The following is a 23,547-nucleotide window of genomic DNA, read 5'->3' on the forward strand; positions in this document are numbered from 1 at the left end:
CTGTGAAGTGAGAGATTGGGAAGTATGTGAGGTGAGTACTTAAGTAAGGGTGCCTGTCCTAACCTATGTTTCTTCTCCCCCCTTGTTCTAGAAGAGGCATTAAACTTGCTTGTTATCAGTTTTGATTTGGACTCTAATAAATTTACAATATATTTTTTAGCTGTGAAACCATTTTAAACTCTACTTCCGTTGGATTATTTTCATTAACTGATAACTGGACACACAAACAGAAACTGCTACTACAGTCGTGTCTCTTCTGAATTTGCCCTGTCTTGAACTGTTGGCCCTGATCCTGCAGCAAGCTTCCCTGTGCCCGTTACAGACTTCATTAAGGTTTAGGGCATGACTATTAGAGTTCAAGTCTTCCATGGCAAATCAGCTTCAAAGGACTAGATATTGTTTGGGTATTTACTTATTTACACAATCCCATAATTGGCAATTTTGTTTCACATTCTCCACGCAAAATCTCACAGACAAACTGGGGTGAAATGCTGGGTAGCATGAACTGCAGCGGTTTACTGCAGAGGGGGTGAACCCTGCATAGCATGGACATCAGACCATGTGGCCTGGGATTCAGGGATCATTCCCCAAAGCCTAAAAATCCAGTTAGATTTCTCAGTCATGTTTTCTTCCTTGTGTGGATTTTGGGGCTCCCAGTTCTCCCATGACTGAGCTCGAAATGATCCTGTTTGTATGGGTCTTTCTTAAGACAACATACTTGGGAAGAAGAGATGAAGGCTGGAAGCAAGGGCTTCTCACGCAGCATGCCTGTACGACTAGTTTGGACTGATCAACAGGACTGCCTGTAGAATGCTGTTTATTCGGATTCTTCACCTGAAAGATGGGATTTCCATATGCCCCCCCAATTTACCAGTTCCCAGTGGGCAAATTAATTCTGGTGAGCAGACACAAGAAGACATACTACATCAGTTTGTGTGCTGGGTCAGGTAACAAGACATATTTTGGGGTCAGAGGATAAAACCTGTCCGTAGCGTTCCATCACCTGATTTCATACCAGAAGACATGCCATCAGCGTTCGATGAGCTTTAAGCTGGGGTGGCTTCGCTCTAGGATGACCCTCCATTCCAGGCACCATCCAGAGGGCCCTGGGCCACCATTTTTAATTTCTGCAGAGTTTAGGAACCACCACCTCAGCACTGTAACACATCCCTACAGCCACGCACTGTGATACATCCCCGAAAGTTGTTTAAATAGCTGTTAAAAACAGGCCCATCACCAGCATCTGGTGGGATCTGTGGGTACTGGTGTCCTGCAGGTGCACAAAAGTCGCATTTGCAGCTTTCTTTTTTTGAAACACAAACGTTAGGGACCTATTAAAGACATTTTTAATAGTAAAAAGCCCCAAACACAAGTATATAGGTGAGTCCAGCTGAGCGGTGGCCGTCGACCCCGCCGAGAAGCACCAGCCGTCCTGCGAAAACTGGAAGCCACCGGGGGGCCGCGGGGGCCCGGGCCGGGGGCTGCGGCGGGGTGAGGGCCGAGGCCGGCCAGAAGGCGGCCACTGCACCCTCGCCGGGGGTCGCGCCCGGGCCGCCGGCTGAGACGGCCGCTGCCGCCGGGGCGAGGCGAGGCGGGGCGGGGCGGGCCAGAGCAGCCCGCCCTCCATCCCTCCCTCCCGCCTCCGGGCGGCCGGGTGTGGCGCTGCGTCTCCTCGGAGCCCAAGCGAGCCGTCCCCGCGGCGGCCTTCACCTTCCTCTCCGCCGCGGCGGCGGGGCTCGCGGGGCGGCCGAGGCCGGGGCCTGCCCGCGGCGGGAGGAAATGGAGGAGGCGGCGGGGCCGGGCGGCGGCAGCAGGGGCTGAGCGCGGGCGGGGAGGCGCCGCCGTTGTCGCTGCCGCCCGCAGCCGGGCGGGAGGGGGGGGATGCAGCAGCAGCCGGGGCCGCCCGAGCGGGCCGGCCGCGCCGCCGAGTGAGGCGGGCCCCCGGCGGGAGCAGCGCCCAGCCGCTGGGGGCCGAGGCTGCGGGGAACGGCGCTGGAGGGCCGGTAAGCAGGGGAGGGGGCGCTGCGAGGGAGGCCCGGTCCCTGGGGCGGGGCTGGGGAGGGCCGCGGGGGGAGGCCCGGCGGCCGGCAGCCTCGGGCAGACGCTCCTCCGGCCGGCCGGGCGAGGTAGCCAGCGGGTGCTGCGGGCGTCTGTTGCTTCTGCCCGGCGGGGGCGAGGGGAAGCCCTGCCCGCCTCCTCGGCCGGAACGGAAAAGTTTACGCCTGCTCAGCCCCGGTCCGTGCGCCCGGAGCCCGGCTGGTGGGCTGGGCTCTGCCTCGGCTCACCCCCTGCCCGCCAGGCCACGGCTGCGTCCCGTATTCTGAGGGCCCCCCTCTTTATACCGCTCCCGTGGGCAGCGCGGGGCGCCCTGGGGGAGCCCCGGGAGCCGCGGCCGCTCCCGGCGGTGAGGAGCCCTGTGGAGGCGGACCCGGCGCCCGTCGGGCGGGGGGAGGCAGGGTGCCGTTCCCGCTCGGGGTCGCGGGGCTGGCGCAGCCGGAGCCTGCCCGCGGCTGGGGCGGGTTCCGCGGCTGCTCCCGCAGTCGGTTCTGCCCCGCTGGCCGGTGAGTGGTGCGTGCGGCGGGAGCGCTGCGCCGGCCGGCGGGGGCTGGGGGGCACGGCGAGGGGCCTGCGCCTGCCAGCGGGGTGAGGAGAGCCGCAGGGAAGAACCGGCCTCAGAAACGCCTGTTATAACGTTCAGTGGCACCACACGACTCACCAAAGTGTGATAGATTTTAGTCCCAGTCATTATTTTATTTTTTTTAAGTGTAATAAATCGTCCAGGTCTCTTCAAGATTACACAAAGGAGAACTTGATGAAAACGGGTTAGATATCCCAGCTAGCTGCTCTTTGGCCTTCGTTACCAGTTCCATTTCAAATTCCACGGTCAGTCGTGTGCTGATGGGCAGGTGGTTGGTGGTCTGAGGCTCCCAGTGTGCCACTGTTGGTCACCGTGCATGCAGGGACTGTCCGGCCCAGCAGCCCCTGTCCAAGCAGCATAAGCTGCACAGTAGAGGCTGGGCACAGACTTTTACTGTTGTTTAGATTTTCTTGCTTTGTCCCATCATTCACATGAAGATGGCAGTCTACCGCAAAATACGGGTGCCTTTTCCAGGTAACAGGTTACTCACAGGCCATGGGTCAAGCTTGCCGTGCTTTGTGTCCTGATCTTTGGTTTGTGTTTGTGTGTGTGTTTGCAGTCCCATTTCTTCTCAGGCAAAACTGGCATCTGGCTGACCCGAGGGTTATGTGGCCATTTTGTCTTTGGGGTCAGTAGCCCAGGGAGGGAAGGACAGAGGAGTGGATGGAGAGAAGGAATTTGGGGACCTTGTGCTCCTAAAAAGCGTTGCAACAAGAGGGAGGAGGAGTAACCTAAGAATCCCTGTGTATTTCATTGTGAGAAAATGGACTAAACCTTCAACAGCTTTCTTGGGTTTTCTGCTTGTAAAGAAAAAATATTTTTAGAGAAGAAGAAGTAAAAGATATATTTGGGAGCTGAAGGAAGCTAAAAAAACAATCTCCCCAAAATAGAAGCTAGTATATATTCACTAGAAGGTAAGAGGAGAGGCAACAGAAATGCAGTAAGATTGGAGATATAACAGGAAGTGTGATTACCTTATGTGAACACAGTAAAAATATTGAAGAAGAAGCTAGAGAAAGGGAAACAACACAAACATGTTATTTTTAAAATGTTACTAGTCATTGCATTGGAGTGTAATGGTTGAGTTACTCCTGTATACAGTTTTGAACAGTCCTGCTGCTTGAGACAAAACTACATTTATATCAGCAGCTCATGACTTGTTTAGGGTGCTAGAAGTAACAGTGCTAGCCATTGTAATTACATTATGACAGATCCTCTGACAAGACTCTTACCACTGAGGAGTATGGTTGCAGATTTGTTGTGTGCATCAAAAAAGGAGTAAGACAAAACTGCTTAATATTTTCCTCTCAGCTTTGACATATTGAAGGGTAATAGTGGTGGTTGTTTTGGATATGACTGCAATTCTGTCCCCTTTCAGTCCAGTCCTTGAGGTAAGTAGAATGCTGCTTGTAGGTGTTTTTGGCTAAAATGTTGTTCTCCTATCCCTAGAGCACATGATCTAGCAGCAGGGTCCTGTGTGTGCTAACAGCTTTTCAGGTCAGCGGACATGGAAATTGCTTTCTCCCTGTCATTTTACACAACTTCTTAGAAATCCAATACGTGAATTACGTCAGGGAATATAGATCAATAATCCTTACTGAATGGTGTGCATCCATCGCCACTATAAAAGTGGGCAGACTAGCAGGGATGCTAGAGATGTTGCAGACCATTTTTACCATTCTTTATCTAGAACAAATATACAGGGTTATACAGAAAGGTCTGGCCCATACCATTCGTTACATCTCTGAAAAACCTGCATCTGATGGTTAGAAAGAAGTTCTCCTCCTGCAGAATGTTCTCTGCAAGCTTCTGTCCGTCTACTGCCTTGGAAGACAGGTTTGTTTGTATTTTCAATGTTGAATGGTTCTCATGGTTTTAGCAGAGCTACCCAAAAAGTAGAAAGGTCACTGCTACCTTTTGTGTCCTAACATCTATTTCGCGTTTCTTTCATTTGTGAGAGTTGGAAAATTTTTGAAATTATTGCGATGTCTGAAAACAAAGGTGATAAATGTCAGTGCTCTAAATGAGAGATGGACCTCATCATTTTCAGCATGAAACTTGGGGCACGTTTTGTACTAGTGCAATGGTAGGATAAGAATAAGTTTTGAACAACTTAGCTGGAAAGAGGTTAGTGCTCTGGAATTCATGCCATATTATTTGTTTGCATATATTGTATACTTCATGGCTAACCGTATTTGATGTTGAAGAATAACGTGTCTCGGACATTGCATGCTCAGTTGGCAGCTAGAAAGTGCAGCATAAAATAGGAGATGACAAATGTAATCTTCATGGAGGTCACCTGTAATTGTCCAAAAGGCAGTTGCATCTTTTTACCTTAAATGCAGTGTTTTTAGGAGAAGTACTTAAAAATGGAATCATGAAAGAAGGAAAAAAAGGACCTCTCAGAAGTCAAACTGAAAAATACTGCACTGAGAAAATAAAAATAGGCCTCAACACTGCCACCCTAGCTAAAAATTACGATTTTTTTTTTAATTGGGTATATTATGTTCTTTTCTTCTTCTCGCCCATTTCACATACGTCTTTGGGGTCCCAACTCTGTTTGGAACTGCTTGTCTGCCTGCACAGGCTTTCAGCATACCCTGAAGATGTTTCAGTTCTGTCAGCTGCAGCGAGAGCCCTTCCTGGAAACACTTGCATTGCTGCAAGGCAAAAGCTAGTTGGAAAAGCAATCAGCGCCTGTAGCAGTAGAAATGATGTTGCAGGTGGACATGCTGAAACAATGTTAGAACTAGGCTCACTTCTGTTTTTGAAGCTTTGTGGGAATGAAGAAGGTGGAATATGGTATGTGAATGAAAAACTTAACACGTTTGCATAGAAGTATTAACTAGCATGTTTTTAGCATCTTAGCTGGGAATGAGGGCAATCTCTTTCATTCCCTGGCAATTCACTGAAGTGGCTGTATAGGAAGTGTGATCACAAATCATGCAGATGTGACTCTCGTTGAAGTTGCATGTGGCTACTTTAGGACTGAGTTTGATCCTGTTGCTGGTTACATGGGTGTTTTGGTTTTTTGTTCTTCCCGACGCTACAAGCAACAAACCTCACAGGACTTTTGAGAGGATCTCATTGTATGAGGTTTTTGTGTTAGAACCTCTTCTGTTAAGTGTTCTGAAGTGTGTTGTATGCATCCTTCAAAGGAAGCATTCACTTACCAGCACCTAAGTTCAGGCCCTCGGCTGTCTTACGTCTCCAGTAACAGCTGACACAATGATGCTTTATTTTTGCAGGATAAGTATTCAAGAGTGAGGTGTCTCAGGTTTTGGTAGGTAGGCAGCGATGTTTGCTGTTAGGTTTTTTTTGTTGGTTTAGGGTTTTTTTAGTTATGGAAGCTTAAATTTTGCAGTGAAGCTTTCACAGATACTTGGTGTCAGCCCCAGTGCTACCCTGGGTGCGTTGCCCATCAAGAGGCCGGAAATTCAGCTAAAGATGTAGCTTAAAATTTTCTACTTCTTCTAATGGCTGGGGACTTAAATCGTCTTTGTAATTGGTTTCCTTATATTGTGTCGTAACTTTTAACCATAAAAGAAAACAATTTATTAGGATGAGTTCATAAAATGAAGCTAAGAAGTGTTCAGAGCAAACTTACAAACTGCAAGGTAGGGCAGACACCATGTGTTCATAATACAGTGCGGTATCACCATCCTTAGTCTGCTTGGATTCAGTAAGACCTGTGGTTTCTTTGCACGCTACATCTGTGGTCTCAGTTGTTTGCGTAACCCTTCTGGCACTCCTGGGGAAGTCCTGTCTTTAAGGCTTACCTGCTGGGATGCAGCTACAGGTAGTAGACGCTGCTGCAAGTGAACCCTTTATGTAGATAGTGCTTAGCATGATGGCAATAAAAAAAGTCTTCCAGTACCTGTGGTTGATACTTAAAGTGACAAGTGCAGTTGATAAAAGTGACAAGATGAGAAGAGACATTAATATATTTAAATATTTTGTCAGGTTAAGCTTAGTGTTCTGGCTCGACGGCTTCCAGCCTGTAATTCATGTAGGCTGGGCAGGGGAGGAGCGCATGTTACCTCACCTGGGGTAACTAAGAATACTGTTAATGGTACAGTTTGGCTGATCTGCTGAGTAGCTACCACCGAGAAGGGAGGTTTCTTCATTCTCCCTTCCCTTCTTACAGTAAGCTGTCTTGCAAAGTTAAATAAAAAAATAAACTAAAAAAATCAGGGGGTTTGCTGGTCTGTCTCCGTGAGCAGCCAGCCAGCTGGTGCTATTTCCAGCAAAGGGACGGGACTGGGAATGTGTACGTAGGGGTGAAGGAGGAGGGAAGCTGGCAGTTACATTGCGTCAGCCTTAACAGTGGTTAAAAACCCAGCCAAAAAGAAAGAAATGACATCTGCAGCTATGTTTTATGACACACATGTGTATTAGAGTTTAGTCATTTTTGTAATGGAAAGTATTTTTCTAAACTGGAACAAAAATAACTGATGTGTCGATCTTTCCTCTTTCAAACAGGAAGCAACAACTTTATATGGCTCATGTCTGACAACATGCACCACCAGTGGCTGCTGCTAGCTGCATGCTTTTGGGTGATATTCATGTTCATGGTTGCTAGCAAGTTTATCACATTGACTTTTAAAGACCCAGATGGTAAGTTCAATTTTAATGTCTGGTATGGAACAGAAAAATGAATAGTGCTTCATGCAAATACTCTTTCTGTGGAAAGTAGTTCTTGGCATGTTACCACTTCTTCAGTAGAATTGTATTATTCAGTAGAATAGTAGAGCAACTAAATTTCTTGAAGTGACAGTGCTGATACTCAGTTTCTGCTTGTCTTGGTAGAAGTCTGCAAAACTAACATCATGTGGTTTTTTGGTGGTTAAGAACAGAGGGGATGATGTTTGGCAGTACTGTCTTGTGAGGCCTGCTTTTTCAAATACCTTCGGTTTCAGTACCTTCATCCCCTAGAAGTGACAAGCAAAGCACAGAGCACAATTACCTTTTCAAAGACAAAGGAGATTCACAAGAATCAAACGGGTTCATTTCACATGACACTAGTTTCTGTCATCTTGTGACTGCTTGTCCTGTGGCTGCAGTATTATGTAAAACTTGTGGAAAGTTTTATTTCATTTGCAATGCACTTAGCCTAGCCACCTCTGCCCTGCTTCTTGCATTCAGTTTTATCCTCTGCTGTTTGACTGACAAACAGCTTATAGGCTTTTCCTTAGGTTAAGTAGCCCAGATGGTAGTAAGCTGATGAGGAATTTAAGCCATTTGATGACACCATACAGCATGTTACAGTTTTCTGTCTGCTGAGGAACTACTGTTACAAAGCCATCCTGCAGAGAGTTCAGGGTGAAGGTGATGACATGACTTGCAGTTGTAGGAAGATGCAGAAATACAGATCTCTTAAGATATGGAAAAAATGTGTAACTTTTGAAGTACTGACATCACTAGTGCCATTTGTTTCAGTGACTTGATAGTTGGTAAATATATTGGGTGTACCTCTTTAAATAGCATACCTCTTGTGTGGAGATTTGTTCAGCAAATCTTATAGATGAGAACTGTAGGCTAACTTAGCTTTACTTGGTCCCAGCTGTGTTTGAGCCCTAGTACATCTGCAAATAAGCTGGTCTTACGTTAGGTAGTTAAATCTTCCAGTACTTCATTCTATGCCAACTCTTGTTTCTCAGCTCAGGTGTTAACTTTGAGTGATTCTTTGCATCAGAACTTGTCAGGAAGTTTAAAATGTAGTTTAAAAAAAAGGCTAAGAATATACCCTTTGCATTTACTTGCTTTTTATTATCTTGGCTTGCCAATTTCTTTTTTTTTCCTTTTTTCCTTTCTCTTCCTTTTTTCCTTTCTCTTCCTTTTTTCCTTTCTCTTCCTTTTTTCCTTTCTCTTCCTTTTTTCCTTTCTCTTCCTTTTTTCCTTTCTCTTCCTTTTTTCCTTTCTCTTCCTTTTTTCCTTTCTCTTCCTTTTTTCCTTTCTCTTCCTTTTTTCCTTTCTCTTCCTTTTTTCCTTTCTCTTCCTTTTTTCCTTTCTCTTCCTTTTTTCCTTTCTCTTCCTTTTTTCCTTTCTCTTCCTTTTTTCCTTTCTCTTCCTTTTTTCCTTTCTCTTCCTTTTTTCCTTTCTCTTCCTTTTTTCCTTTCTCTTCCTTTTTTCCTTTCTCTTCCTTTTTTCCTTTCTCTTCCTTTTTTCCTTTCTCTTCCTTTTTTCCTTTCTCTTCCTTTTTTCCTTTCTCTTCCTTTTTTCCTTTCTCTTCCTTTTTTCCTTTCTCTTCCTTTTTTCCTTTCTCTTCCTTTTTTCCTTTCTCTTCCTTTTTTCCTTTCTCTTCCTTTTTTCCTTTCTCTTCCTTTTTTCCTTTCTCTTCCTTTTTTCCTTTCTCTTCCTTTTTTCCTTTCTCTTCCTTTTTTCCTTTCTCTTCCTTTTTTCCTTTCTCTTCCTTTTTTCCTTTCTCTTCCTTTTTTCCTTTCTCTTCCTTTTTTCCTTTCTCTTCCTTTTTTCCTTTCTCTTCCTTTTTTCCTTTCTCTTCCTTTTTTCCTTTCTCTTCCTTTTTTCCTTTCTCTTCCTTTTTTCCTTTCTCTTCCTTTTTTCCTTTCTCTTCCTTTTTTCCTTTCTCTTCCTTTTTTCCTTTCTCTTCCTTTTTTCCTTTCTCTTCCTTTTTTCCTTTCTCTTCCTTTTTTCCTTTCTCTTCCTTTTTTCCTTTCTCTTCCTTTTTTCCTTTCTCTTCCTTTTTTCCTTTCTCTTCCTTTTTTCCTTTCTCTTCCTTTTTTCCTTTCTCTTCCTTTTTTCCTTTCTCTTCCTTTTTTCCTTTCTCTTCCTTTTTTCCTTTCTCTTCCTTTTTTCCTTTCTCTTCCTTTTTTCCTTTCTCTTCCTTTTTTCCTTTCTCTTCCTTTTTTCCTTTCTCTTCCTTTTTTCCTTTCTCTTCCTTTTTTCCTTTCTCTTCCTTTTTTCCTTTCTCTTCCTTTTTTCCTTTCTCTTCCTTTTTTCCTTTCTCTTCCTTTTTTCCTTTCTCTTCCTTTTTTCCTTTCTCTTCCTTTTTTCCTTTCTCTTCCTTTTTTCCTTTCTCTTCCTTTTTTCCTTTCTCTTCCTTTTTTCCTTTCTCTTCCTTTTTTCCTTTCTCTTCCTTTTTTCCTTTCTCTTCCTTTTTTCCTTTCTCTTCCTTTTTTCCTTTCTCTTCCTTTTTTCCTTTCTCTTCCTTTTTTCCTTTCTCTTCCTTTTTTCCTTTCTCTTCCTTTTTTCCTTTCTCTTCCTTTTTTCCTTTCTCTTCCTTTTTTCCTTTCTCTTCCTTTTTTCCTTTCTCTTCCTTTTTTCCTTTCTCTTCCTTTTTTCCTTTCTCTTCCTTTTTTCCTTTCTCTTCCTTTTTTCCTTTCTCTTCCTTTTTTCCTTTCTCTTCCTTTTTTCCTTTCTCTTCCTTTTTTCCTTTCTCTTCCTTTTTTCCTTTCTCTTCCTTTTTTCCTTTCTCTTCCTTTTTTCCTTTCTCTTCCTTTTTTCCTTTCTCTTCCTTTTTTCCTTTCTCTTCCTTTTTTCCTTTCTCTTCCTTTTTTCCTTTCTCTTCCTTTTTTCCTTTCTCTTCCTTTTTTCCTTTCTCTTCCTTTTTTCCTTTCTCTTCCTTTTTTCCTTTCTCTTCCTTTTTTCCTTTCTCTTCCTTTTTTCCTTTCTCTTCCTTTTTTCCTTTCTCTTCCTTTTTTCCTTTCTCTTCCTTTTTTCCTTTCTCTTCCTTTTTTCCTTTCTCTTCCTTTTTTCCTTTCTCTTCCTTTTTTCCTTTCTCTTCCTTTTTTCCTTTCTCTTCCTTTTTTCCTTTCTCTTCCTTTTTTCCTTTCTCTTCCTTTTTTCCTTTCTCTTCCTTTTTTCCTTTCTCTTCCTTTTTTCCTTTCTCTTCCTTTTTTCCTTTCTCTTCCTTTTTTCCTTTCTCTTCCTTTTTTCCTTTCTCTTCCTTTTTTCCTTTCTCTTCCTTTTTTCCTTTCTCTTCCTTTTTTCCTTTCTCTTCCTTTTTTCCTTTGCTGCATCTTCCTTCCCCTTTGAATAGGTCTCTGAGCAGAAGATGGTATAATTTCTTAAGCTCCAGTCCTGCGAAGGCATGACTATGGCTGAGTGTATGTATGTGTTGGAGATACCAGAGTTTGTAGTGGGACTAATGAAAGGAAGTAATTTGAATATACCAACAGAATTTTTGAGAAAGTCCAAACAGGATGGCCTATCTGAAGGAGCTCTTATAGACTTAGTAAAATATGGCTTGTCAGAAATTTTCCTTATTCGGATATGTCTACTTAGCAGCTAGAACAACAGCAGCAGATGCTCAATGAATCCATGTTCTTTTGTTTAAGCCTTTTACTGATGTCTCAGGTGCGTGAGCAATAGGAACTTCTTAATGAGAAGGAACAAGTTTCAGTTCATCATTTCTAGTAGCAGCTGCAGGCATGCTTTTACCTAGTAATAATGAAAGATACTTTAGCTGCTCTTTCACTGAATCAGATTGCTTTGATTTTACAACTGGATACTGTGAAGTAAGTCCGTGTTTTAACTTTCTTTTCCATGTATGCTTTTTGTTAAAATCTGGTGTAGGCAGAGTAGAGTACTCCCTTAAGAAAAGGACACAGGCAGTACATACATTTTCTTGACCACAAAACAGTAAACCACTGTGGATGAAGCCAAAGAAAGATTATTCACAGAAGAAACTATATAAAGGGGAAAATAGGCCAATGTGGATGGAAATAGTGAAGAAATAAGGTTTTTTGGGTTTTTTTTTTTGCTTTGTAGGTAGTAAAAGCTGCCTCAAATTATTTTTGATCTTTCCACACCATGTAAAGTAAAGCTAGAGCCTTGTGTTATTTTTTTTCAGTTTTCCTGTGGCATACCAATTGCAAAAGATGCAAAGGGTTCTTCCCTTACATACTTTAATTGGTCTCTAACTACTAGCTGCCCTAAAATTATTAAGAAAGAACAAGAGTATCACCTGAGTTTGTTCTTTTGTTGTGGGAGTCTCTAAGGAAGGACATCAGTCCAGTAATAAAGGAAGAGGAGATCTTGTATTTCTTGCTGGGTAGCGGTGTTTACTTAGAGCACCAAAGAAATCAAAGGTGGTCATTAATGACACTTTTATTCTGGTAATGTTTAAGAGTTTACAACAGAAGAAATGTACTGATATGAGGGGAGGAAGAAACCTGATAGAGTAAGTTTTTTATTTGGATGTGTTTTGGAAAGTTTATTGAAGAATAAGAATCTCCTACTCTCAGGTCCATATAATATACTCAGTCTGTCAGTCGTGATACTTGGTTTTATGATTTCTATGTCGCTTTGCACAGTTTGTTTAAAAAAGACCAAAATAAAAGATTATGGACATGTTTCTTTGATAAAACTCAACAGAAGTTGTATCCAAAATTCCCCCAGAGTATATTCTTTAAAATATTCATAGTTTGTCTCATGTCTTATCTGTTATCTTCCCATTTGGGAACATGTTTTGTAAGCTTAATACAAAAAGTAATGTTCAGTTGTGTTAGTAAAGCAGAAATAGTTGCCTTCCCCCCCACCTTCTGTAATGCTTTTCTCTCTCGTCCTTCTTTAGGCTATGGTGCCAAGCAAGAACCATTGATACTGACAGCCGTGACAAAAGTGGAGGAGGTACATATGCCAGAGGAGAAACATTGGCCTGAAGAATTCCAGGTGCATACTGTTGAGATAAGGGTTACATGTATTAAAAGAGTGGGAGAAAATAAGAGGTTAAGTAAGGGCTTCCCATTGTTGAAAGAAATTGCTGGACAGGAATTATTTATTCAGACTGTTCTATTTAGATAGCGCAAGCAGAATTCATTTTAGCTTCACAAAGCTAGTTTGTTACTGTAACCTGCTGTCTTGTTTCATCCCAGTGATTCAACTTAATGTGTTTCGATTTTGAGGAGAAAATTGTTACAGTACTCCTTTATCAAGTCAGGACAGTAATTTTTGCCAGACTTTTTAATATAATGGCCCAATTTTTGATCACTTTTATTCTGCCTTGTCATAGCCATCAGGTTTGTGGTTCTTGAGGGCAAGCCTATGTCTTTATTCTCTTAGTGCTCTGCCCAATCTCTCCAATTCTTTTTATCAGTCTCCATTCCTTTTTCATGTTTTGTACTTTTTGTGCTTCACATCTCAGTGTTTTTCCAAAGTAGAACATGAACACAATGGTATTCAGTATCAGTTGATCCTTTAGATGCATAGTTCTGTGCTTTCAGAAATAAAGCAGAATGAATGTGGTACTTGCTAATTTACAAGGGAATTCTGAAGATCTCTTATGCAAATGTAAATTTGAGACTAGTTGCACAGTGGGCTAAGTCCAATTTTTTCTTCTGTTGGTTACATAATTCATCATGTTTAGAGTATTTTTGTGGTGAAGCATGGAAGGTAGGTTTCCGTAAAACATGATGCTTCTTGTTTTCATATGTAAAAAAAAATGAAATATAAGTTATCCTCAAAATACTTGAGAGAAACACTTTGTTCAGTGGAAGGCTGGCAGATTGGTGTAGTGAGTTTTAATACCTTCCTTCACTTGTAGGAAGAGGATAATAAGGTTTCTGAATCTAATTCTATCCCTCTTGACTTCCTGACAGCATGAAAGGCAGAACAATAATATTAATCCTGGTTGCATGCAAAAGGAATTGTTCTGACAGATAAATAATCAGTCAGGTGGTTCAGATTACATTCTGACCAAGTGATACTGAAGAAGAGTAACAAACAGAAAAAGTAGAGTGAGTTTTTTTCTTTATGGAGGATTGGGACAAAAAGTAAAATCATTCCTTTTTCATGTGTAGCTTGGATACTGTACCTAAACTCATAGAATCACAGAATAGTTTTGGGTTGGCAGGGACCTTCAAAGATGATCTAGCTCAACCCCCCTGCCATGGGTGGACGTCTTCCACTATATCAGGTTGCTCAAAGCTCCATTCAGTCTGACCTTGAACACTTCCAATGATGGAACTCCACAGCTTCTCTGGGCAACCTCTTCCAGTGTCTCACCACTCTCGTGGGAATTTTTTTTTTCCTTCTATCTATTCCAAACCTACCCTCTTTCAATTAAAAACCATTATCCCTTGTCCTATTACTACAGGCCCTGGTAAAAAGTCTCTCTCGGTCTTTCTCATAACCCCCTTGTAAGCATTGAAAGGCCACAATCCCCAGTGCCTTCTCTTCTCCAGGCTGAACAACCCTAACTCGGGCTTTCTTCGTAGGAGAGGTGTTCCAGCCCTCTGACCATTTTTGTGGCCCTCCTCTGGACCACTCCAACAGGTCTATGTCTTTCCAGGGCTGAGGACCCCAGAGCTGGGTGCAGTACTCTAGGTCCAGAGCAGAGCAGAGGGGCAGAATCACCTCCTTTGATCTGCTGGCCACATTGCTTTTTTATGCAGCTGAGGATACGATTGGCTTTCTGGGCTACAAATGCATGTTGCCGGCACATATCCAATTTTTCATTCATTGGTATCCCCAAGTACCTCTCTGCAGGGCTGCTGTCAGTCAGTACATCTCCTAGTCTGTATTGATATTGGGGATTGCTAACTGTGTAAATCAATTAGTGCAAGGGGCAAGATTTGTCAGTAGAAATTTCTCATTACCTGTTAATCAGACAAGCTCCTTTTTCCTCTCTCCACTAATCATGAGGCAGAGGTGGTCACGGTTTCTGTCTTAGTTTCAGAAAAATGAGATACATCAAACAGTTCATCCATTTTTGGGGAGGGGAATCTTGCCTGCTTCTCTTACTTGCCACAGTAAGCACTGATGCTCATTGTGTGAATTTTTGTCCACTTATTTTTTTGCAGCCTGGATAAATGGAAACAGTGAATGAATACAGGTGCTAGAAAACAGCACAGAACTTTTATCTGAAATTATTCTATCCCAGCCAGATGGGTCAGCATTTCTAAGCCCCAACTTTTCAGAGATTAAAGCTTATTTCTGTTTAATTTCCTGTCCTAACTCCTCAGAAGCTTTCTTACTGGCTGTTGAAGCTTCGTGGGAGTTCCAGTATTTGGTCAAGGCAAGTTTTATCCACACAGATAAGACCCTGCTGCTCTGCAGCAGACTTAAATTGAATGGAAAAGCTCTTACTACTTTCTACTACATAAAGACTTAAGAGTTGAACCAACATGTACGGCAGCAGCGCCAGAAGGAAACTGTGTGCTACGTGTTTAGTTAATACGTAACAGTGTTTTAATCATTAATCTGGGGGTCATTAGTACGCACAGTTTGGGTATTTTTATACTTTAGAATTTGATCTGAAAACTAAATTCTTGCACTTTTTTTTTTTTTTCTTTCCCCTCTGCATTTCATAAAGCCAACTGGAAAAGCTTTTTCTGGAAATCTGATCCGTCAACCCCTGGTTCATATGGAAAGACTTGAGCTTCTCAGGAATGTCTGCAGAGACGCTGCATTGAGAGATCTCTCTCACACTGCAGTTTCCAAATTCGTCTTGGACCGAATATTTGTGTGTGACAAGCACAAGATCCTGTTTTGTCAGACGCCGAAAGTGGGCAACACTCAGTGGAAAAAAGTCTTGATCGTTTTAAATGGTATCTACTCTGTTGTGGGTGTGTGGGTTTCTTTGAGGAGGAGGAAAGAACAGATTTGGTACAACTGGGACATCACAAGAATGGATTCTTTCTGCTTTTCTGATACTGATGCTTAATTTCAGTTTTTCATTCTTCATGGTTGCTTCTAGTCCTTTCAAAACATCTTTTAATGAAAATACACCTGTTCTTTCTGTGAAAATAAATAATTGCTATTACTTGGCTCAAAAGTGATCTGAATCATGAAAGAGTACCCATATGCATGTGGTAGGTATATCTGTTATCTTTGAAGGGTGGCACTAATCTATAGAATTTGAAACAAGTGAATTACAAGGTATCACAATTCCCTAAGAAACAGTAGTATATAAAATTTCTGACTTAAGGCCACTCACTTTTAACTAGGATTCTTAAAGAAAGCTAGTTAAAACTTGGCAGCTGCTGTTGTTTTGTACTGCTGAAATCTTGTGTGGGTGCTATCAGTAAGCCATCATAGGAGTTGTGAAGATTCTGAGTTGCTTAAGGCAATAGTTTGGTCAACAAAGGTATGTTAGACTGTAGAAGAAGGAGTAAAGGGATTTGTCTGTCTGAAAAACAATCTACAGGGTGAACGCTGCCTGTATGCATGTAGTCTGCCATCCTCTTCTAGTAGCCTGGTATGCCAATACAAATAATGCATTTCCTCAAGGTTTTCTAATGTACCACTACCTGCACATACAAACTTAACATGATCATATTTAACATAACACAGTCTTGTTGGACATGAGACCCTCTTTCCTGTCTGTGCACTAGGGCTGTGAATTTGCTACTTATAGTCAGGTCAGTTGAGGTCCTTCTGTGGTTTTGCAGATGGCATAACTCACCAAGGTGCGGACAAATCCTGAGCATTGTAAACCCAGCTTTCTTACGAGAAGCACCCTGTGAACAGCCAGCTCTGTACTGGTGTTTTTTTATATTTTCTTTACCTTGTATGAAGTAGTTTGCACACCCAGAAGGAAACAGTCACAAATTGGCAAAACTTTTGTAGCGGAGAGTATGTCCTTAAAAACTTTAATATTAGTTTCAACTTTGATATATGGATGGGAGCTAAAAATCCAGCAAAGACAGGCACACACCTAGGTATGGGCATGTGTCTTAAATACCTATGAAAGCCACACTGCAAGAAAGTACTAAATATGAAACTGTATGAGTATAGTAGAAGTACCTGCTCTTACCAGAATTTAACATTGATAACATGCAAAGAATAGCTCAGGACAGACAGGAATTGTTGGCTGCGTGCAGTGAAGGATAATTCATGTCTTACCAGCAGGGAACCTTTCACCTTGAGCTTCCTAGTTCTGGCATGTTGGATAATGACAGAAAGTTGTTTCCATATAAACACTGGTCTCTTCTGCCTTGAGCTGCCAGTGTACTAGTATTTGCTGATGAAGGCTACTGCTGCTGTTGACCTGACTTTCTCCTCTTTGGGTAATTGCGGCAGGTGGGACTGATGTTTCAGGGAGAATAGTTTATGTCTGAGTACCTAAGTTGTATTTGGAGGTTCAGGATAGAGAAGCGTAGCTGTGGCACTGTGGGGCAGCTAACTCTGCTACTGTTTGTACTGTTTGTACAGAACTGTGCTCTGGATGGATGCAAGTTTTCAGTTTCTGAGGCTGTCTATTCTGGCATCTGTTGTCCACATGTAATTCACCTAAAGTACCAAAAAATATAATTAGAAAAGTCAAATTAATAAAATATAACCACCACCACCCCCTGAAAAAAAAAAAACCCACAAACAAATTACAAAACTGAGCTGCTGAATGGTGTGGATTGTTCACTGCAGTTCTGAAACAGAGACGGCCAAGAGACTTTCATCTAAAGAGCTTTTTTTGTAGCACCCTGCTGTTGTTGCAGGTTGGTACCATGAAATGATGCTGTTGTGTGAAGGCTTACGCCTAAAGCCCAAGGGGCCCATGTGAGATAATTCTCAAGGTCATAAAAACTTCCAGGATCAGGATCTTAAAATAAATGCATCAGAATTTAGTGATGTTATTTTTCTTGTCAACTTACGTGCTTGCAGAAATTAATATCTGGAGACTTTTTATTGTTAATGTTAGTGCTTTTTAAGCTGTGTAGTATTGTATGATTGAAATTTTTGTTTTAGCATAGTGTAGTTGTTAAAAGAACTTCATAGATGCTGACAGCAAAGTGCTTTTGTGTTGAAGCAGTTCCAAAAGCAGCCAGCAGCATTTATTTTTTGTTGGCGATAGATTGTCAGCAAAAAAGCCGGTTCCTTCTTTGGAGTTAATCCTCAAAGTCTTCCTCCATTTGTATGTGTGGGCAGAGGGAAGGAGAATGGGTCCAGTGAGGTAGGGAATTACAGGCTTAGACATAATTGCTGATGAAATTTGTGTAGCATGCTTTTCTGAAAGTTTTGAGGCCATTTGGTCTTGGACCTTGATGTCACATACCCTGAAGGATTTTAACAGTTTTTGGCTTCTCAGTCAGAATCTCTTGCCATTTAACAGTTTTAAACATAGTAACTGTAAATGCTAAAAATCCAGAAAAGAGAATGGTAGAGCAAAAAGCTGTCAGCCAAAGACACACACCTGCTTCTACTCACTTTTTTTCCCTTGAAAAATTCACTTGCGCTCCCTTTTTGATTTGTCTAGGAGCATTTTCTTCCATAGAAGAGATCCCAGAAAATATTGTACATGATCATGAGAAGAATGGCCTTCCACGCTTGTCCTCCTTCAGTGACTCTGAAATTAAAAAGCGGTAAGAGGTGGCTTCGCAGGGGTGCGGGAGGGGTTTGGAGTCAGTGGTGTTATGAGCAATCAAGAGTGCAACTAAAGTCTACATCTGGAATTGAGGACAATGGGGTTTCTGCTCCACTGCTTGTATTAGGGCACTATTCTATTGTCCTCACAGATGTTGCTGTCACTACCTTCCTGCTGGCTTTGAAGGAGACCAATGTAACTGGTGATATAGTTAAGTGAGCCAGCCAGCTCCGGCTGGATATAGGGTTTCTGTAGTTCAATGCATGCCTAGCTGTTACATAGCTGACCTTGAGAAGGGGAGGTTTAGTTGGAAGGTCCACCCTGGTGCCTTGTATAGTAAATCTTACTGCCTGCACATAACATTGTCATTGCAGGCAAATTTACTTATTGGGATTGAACTGGGTAAGTTTAAAAGGTCAGTGCTTCTTAGCCTGGGAGTATTGTCTGTTCAGCTGAACCACTTTATCTTCCTGTTTGGGTGCTTCTTGCTCTTCTCAAAGCAGAAAAAATACTTCTCCGCAGTAGAGCCTTCTAAATTACTTTGGCTATATTTTTGACTGTGTCTGCTCTCATGTTTACTAGAGCCTATGCCATTTATAATCCTCGTAAGGGGTGGCAGCATGGAAAGACCAGGACATAAGATGACAGCGGACACTTGTAAGCTTGTGCTTGCGTGGGTTTTGTGGGTATTAAGCCGTTCTGAAGAGCCAGCCTCTTATACATGTGGTGTCAGCTATCAGTAGAGTTCGGTCCCAAGGTTTGTTACATTCAGTGGTACAAATCCATTTGTCACAGCTGTACCTGTGGAAATGGGGTCACTTGATTATGTTGATAGCGTGCAAGTTGAAATATGGTCACTATGTTCTTGAGAATATGGATCCATTCCCTGTCCCTGTGAGCAGCACTATATAAAAAAGTAACTGTTCAGCTGGGGGATGAGCAGTAGCTAGGGCATTTGAAGTTGAGTGCCATTATGATTTGGGTTGTTGCAGTCAGCCCACCACAAAAGTTGTGCTGGAGAGGCATAAAATGGGTTTGGTTGGGAATTCTGAAATTGTCAGAGAGCTTAGGTGTACAGAGAGGGATGGTGTGGATCTGTTGATCTAGTTTGCTGACCTCTAGCCCTGCCTGATTAGGAGTGAGTCAGGAGAACCTGAAGATTGATACAAGTGCCTGTTGAGGCTAGAAAGAGTCTAGCCACTTACTTCAGTGTGGATTGGGCTCTAAACGTCCTTTCTCAGCTATTTACTGAAATAAACTTTGTTTTCAATTCATTCCTCCTACAGATGATCTCTGACTACAGAATATTACATACTACAATATCACAATAAAATGTGAAATTCTGTTGAAAACTGGTCTCATGAAAATAATGTTCTCAGCCATTATTGAAAGCACGGCAAAACATCAAATAAAATACCGGAATTCTTTGTTTACTTAGGGAGTGATTTGTCTAACTACCTGCCAGTGAAAAATGCAGCCTTTTGTATGCATTTAGCAGCAACAAGCCACTTTTTCCATGCCTTTGTGTATTTTGCTTCTTGAGCTTAATCACATGGTGTTAAAAATATCTTTTGACTCAGAGCTTTCAGCATCATTTGTGTTCTCCAGTTTGAATAAACTCCAGTAAATTCAGACTCCTCCAGTTTGAATAAAATGTGAAAACTAGAATGAAATACTTCCACTTTGTACTGCGTATAAAAACTGTTAGTAAGAAGACAGAACTTGTATTTCTTGTCCTGTTGGTTATAATATTGACAGACTATGCGAGTAGTGCAAGATTCACGTTGCTGTGTAAGACTTTGCTAAACGCACTTTAAACACTTTGCTAAACATTTTCTGTAATTATTTAATTTCTTTTTTTTTTTTCCTTCCTCTGTTTAGACTGAATTTATACTTCAAGTTTTTTATTGTTAGAGATCCATTTGAAAGACTTATTTCTGCATTTAAGGACAAGTTTGTGCACAATCCTCGATTTGAACCTTGGTACCGGCATGAAATTGCTCCTGGCATCATTCGTAAATATAGAAAGAATCGCACAGAGACCAAAGGGCTACAGTTCGAGGATTTTGTGCGCTATCTGGGTGATCCTAACCACCGATGGCTGGATGTTCAGTTTGGTGACCACATCATTCATTGGGTAACATATGTAGAACTTTGTGCCCCCTGCGAAATCACGTATAGTGTGATTGGACACCATGAAACCCTGGAGGATGATGCTCCATATATCTTGAAAGCAGCCGGCATAGACCATCTGGTATCATACCCCACGATTCCACCAGGCATAACGGTGTACAACAAAACAAAAGTAGAGCGGTATTTTTCAGGAATTAGCAAGAGAGACATAAGACGCCTCTACGCACGGTTTGAAGGCGATTTTAAACTCTTTGGTTATCGGGAGCCGGATTTCTTGCTTAACTGACACCTAGGATAAGCTCTGAAGAAGTGTCTCATGGATTAATCTAAAACTGCGTGCATACCAGCTGCAACACGGACAGAGCTGAGAATGACCATTTGTTTTCTAGCTTTTTGATGTTGCTCCATTTTTCAGTGAAATATTTGTCATATGGACAAGTAGGGGCTTATAGTTGTTGTTTACTGACCATGTTTTCAATATGTGACATTGCAATCTGTTAGGAATGAAGTCTCTGCTATCTGAAATACAGAATTCCATTTCTTCCCTCTTCCCTTCAGGAAAAAAGGAGGAGAACGAATGGGCTTATGATCTTCCTACTCCCAGATGGAATGCCATTTTTAAAGTGTTGTGAAGTATTTATAACAATGGCAATTTCACTGTAGGTTAAGTCTGAAATGTGGGTGAACTTGATGATTCATGCTCATGAGAAAGGCGTGTAGTCTCCCATGAGCTTTGAAAATGACAGGCCAGTACAGGACTAAAAATTGATTAAAAGCTTGACAAATAAAATCATCTAGGTTCTGTCATGTGGCTGCTATCATAACAGTAATGCTGATCTAATCCCATTCTTGTTTTGTCACAAAATGAATGTCATTAGACAGAAGCTTTAGAGGTGTTAAAAAAGGGACTGGTTCCAGACCCTAGTTGTCTTTGTATTTTTGTCAAGTGTTTACTGTACTTACTACTGATCTATTGAGCCTCGTAATTCTACTTTTGATTTTCAAGATATTATTTAACTCCTGGTTGTGTAAGCTATCTGAGAACACCAGATGCAAATGGAGCATAGAAGAAATATGAACCTGCTAGGGGAACTTCAAGGAAAATGAATTTAAAATAAAGTATTAATTGTATTTGCAGGAGCACATACAGAAAGCACGAGATGCTCTCACACAATTTAACTTGTTTCATCTTCTAACAGTTATGATTAATAAAGAAGCCACAAAAGTGAGATGTTCTATAAAAGAGCTGCTAGAGTTATTTGGATTAATGATCTACCTTTTTCTTATATCTAGTCTTGCTCAATGTTCAGTACCTCGGAGAACAGAAAATTTACCCCCTTCTGAAAATTCATCTCCCTGCTACTAAAGGCGACAGGATGAATCCCTGATTTTTCCAGTGATTCACTGCCATGATGTCGACTCAAAAATGCCCAACGGTTGTTTTACCAGCGGGGTGAGTTGCCTACATCCCAGGAGTTTGAATGTCACTTAAATTTGTGTACCCATTTTGTGCATTAAAAAGCCAAAACCAAGAAGAGAATGGATGCAGCCATCATATTTGCCTGTGCTTGCATTGTGTCTCATAAAGAGCAGTCTCTTGTTTGAGTTCACCAGCAATAAAAATCAGTGCACCGCCACCTCATCCCAACAGGCCATGGGAGAGAGAGACCGTGTATCTGAAATACAGGAATTGCTCTGTCACAGTCAGCATGTGAACTGTATTTTTAAATTTTAGACCCAAAAGATTAATTTTCAGATCAGCATAATGTTGCTGGCTAGAAATGCTAATGATGGCCAGTGCTATGGAATCTGCTCTTAAATCCAGCCACAGTATGTTTTTGATAGCTTCCTGTATCAACACAAGGAAGCGCCTTGCACTTGTGAAAAAGGAAAGCTGTGCCAAGCTGACATGTGCTGCTACCCACAAAAAGGAAGCTCTGTTGTAGCTGGAAATGATTTCAGAAAGATCTCAACAGACTAGTTGAAATAAGGGAGAATCATTAACTGGGCGTCATTGGCAAAAGAATAGCTCAGGGTGGCAAAGCTGGAAGATGGGATTTTTTCAGTGGTGGTTTTTTTTTTTCCTTAAAAAACCCCCAAACAACAATTACAGTGCCCTATCTTGTTAGTCCATAACCAGTGATAAAAAGATGTTAACAGCTCCAGGTTTTTCTGTGGTTTTCTTAATGTGGGAACTTAGCAAAATGTACTGTTAAACACATTTTGGAGCTAATGACCTGATTGATTACCTCTCTGCTGATTTAAAATGTAACAGTGAATAATGTATAGTAAATTCAGGCCTTAAAGTTTAATTCTAATAAAGATGAAGTAGAATTGTTTTCCTCTGAAAGCATAAGCTATTGATCACACAAAACACCAATGTATGTTTTTATTTTTCTTGGTAAATTACTTAATGTATCTGTTGCTTAAAAGTTGCCAGATGGAAAGTGCTACATAAATATTAAGTAATAATATTTTTTTCTAATAGCTTTCTCTGCGTTGAGTTCTCTCGGGCATCTGACAGCAAATGTGAACAGAGCTACGAACTGACATAGGCAGAGGTGTGTACTGCTCTCCCAACTCCATGCTTTGCAGGCTGAGACTGGAACATTCAACTTAACCACAAAGTTTCCTCTTTTAGTGATACCCTCCTGAGCTATGTTTTCCTTCTAGAAGTGTGGTTTTTTTCCTCGTGTGGCTGAAGTAGTGATGGTGCAGTTTTGGCGTGACTCTTGCAGAAACTTGGATACCATGAAAGACCTTGGCAAAGTATGGTAGGGTTCTCCTTATGTCGGTCCGGTGCAGGTAGGGTGGCCTGAGTATACTGTGCTGGTGAGTGGGCTCTTGCCATGCTAGTTATGATGAATTAAATGTTTGTGGTTTGTTTTAGCTTGATTGTACTCTATACGAGGCTTTTACAGATTTAGTCCTGGTGGCGTGCATGAACATCATTTGGCTGTTTGGGTGTCGTTTGTGTACTGCTTTCAAACTGCAGGTAACGTTTATATCATATTTTGGGAACTGCTGGCCCGGATTGTTCTTTCTCTTTTTTTATTGTTATTACAGCTTCAGAAAACAAACTCACATCCTTATTTAGTGCATCTCTGTCTCTTTTTGTTGTCTCTCCTCAGAAGCTTTTGAATCCTGTGGCCAATCATAACCACATTTTACAGAGGAAAGTCGAGCTCTTGGGGAGAGTGAATTGCAGTAATCTTCTTGAAAATAGAGAAAATGTTCTTTGTACATCACAGAGTCTATCCTGTATGTTAGCTTTAGGGGAACTACAGACAGGAAACTGAGTTTTACTGTTTCTGCTCGTCTTGGAGCTCCTTGTTTCTCGTGGACTCGTCCCCAGTGCTCTGAGTCTGACCTCTGATCTCAGCTAACAAAGACAAAAATCATAAATTAAAATATATTCCGTGGGTCTGTTATCTTCATGTTTCTTATAAAATTAAGGGCACTTCTGGACATCAGCTGACTGGGGTTGGTTTTTTTTTGAGGTCTTGGGCTTTGG

At 41.8% G+C, this 23,547-nt stretch overlaps 1 protein-coding gene across 1 annotated transcript; it reads left to right on the plus strand.

Moving 5' to 3' along the window:
• Positions 1–1,629: 1,629 nt before the first annotated feature.
• On the plus strand, positions 1,630–22,383 carry CHST10 (carbohydrate sulfotransferase 10). The gene is made up of 6 exons (XM_040584735.1): positions 1,630–2,003; positions 7,121–7,255; positions 12,174–12,271; positions 14,913–15,147; positions 17,793–17,898; positions 19,782–22,383. The coding sequence occupies exons 2-6, from the start codon at positions 7,144–7,146 to the stop codon at positions 20,317–20,319; spliced, it is 1,089 nt and encodes a 362-aa protein (XP_040440669.1). The 5' UTR covers positions 1,630–2,003; positions 7,121–7,143; the 3' UTR covers positions 20,320–22,383.
• The last annotated feature ends 1,164 nt before the right edge of the window (positions 22,384–23,547 follow it).

Source organism: Falco naumanni, chromosome 2 (assembly GCF_017639655.2).
Source record: "Falco naumanni isolate bFalNau1 chromosome 2, bFalNau1.pat, whole genome shotgun sequence".
NCBI lineage: Eukaryota > Metazoa > Chordata > Aves > Falconiformes > Falconidae > Falco > Falco naumanni.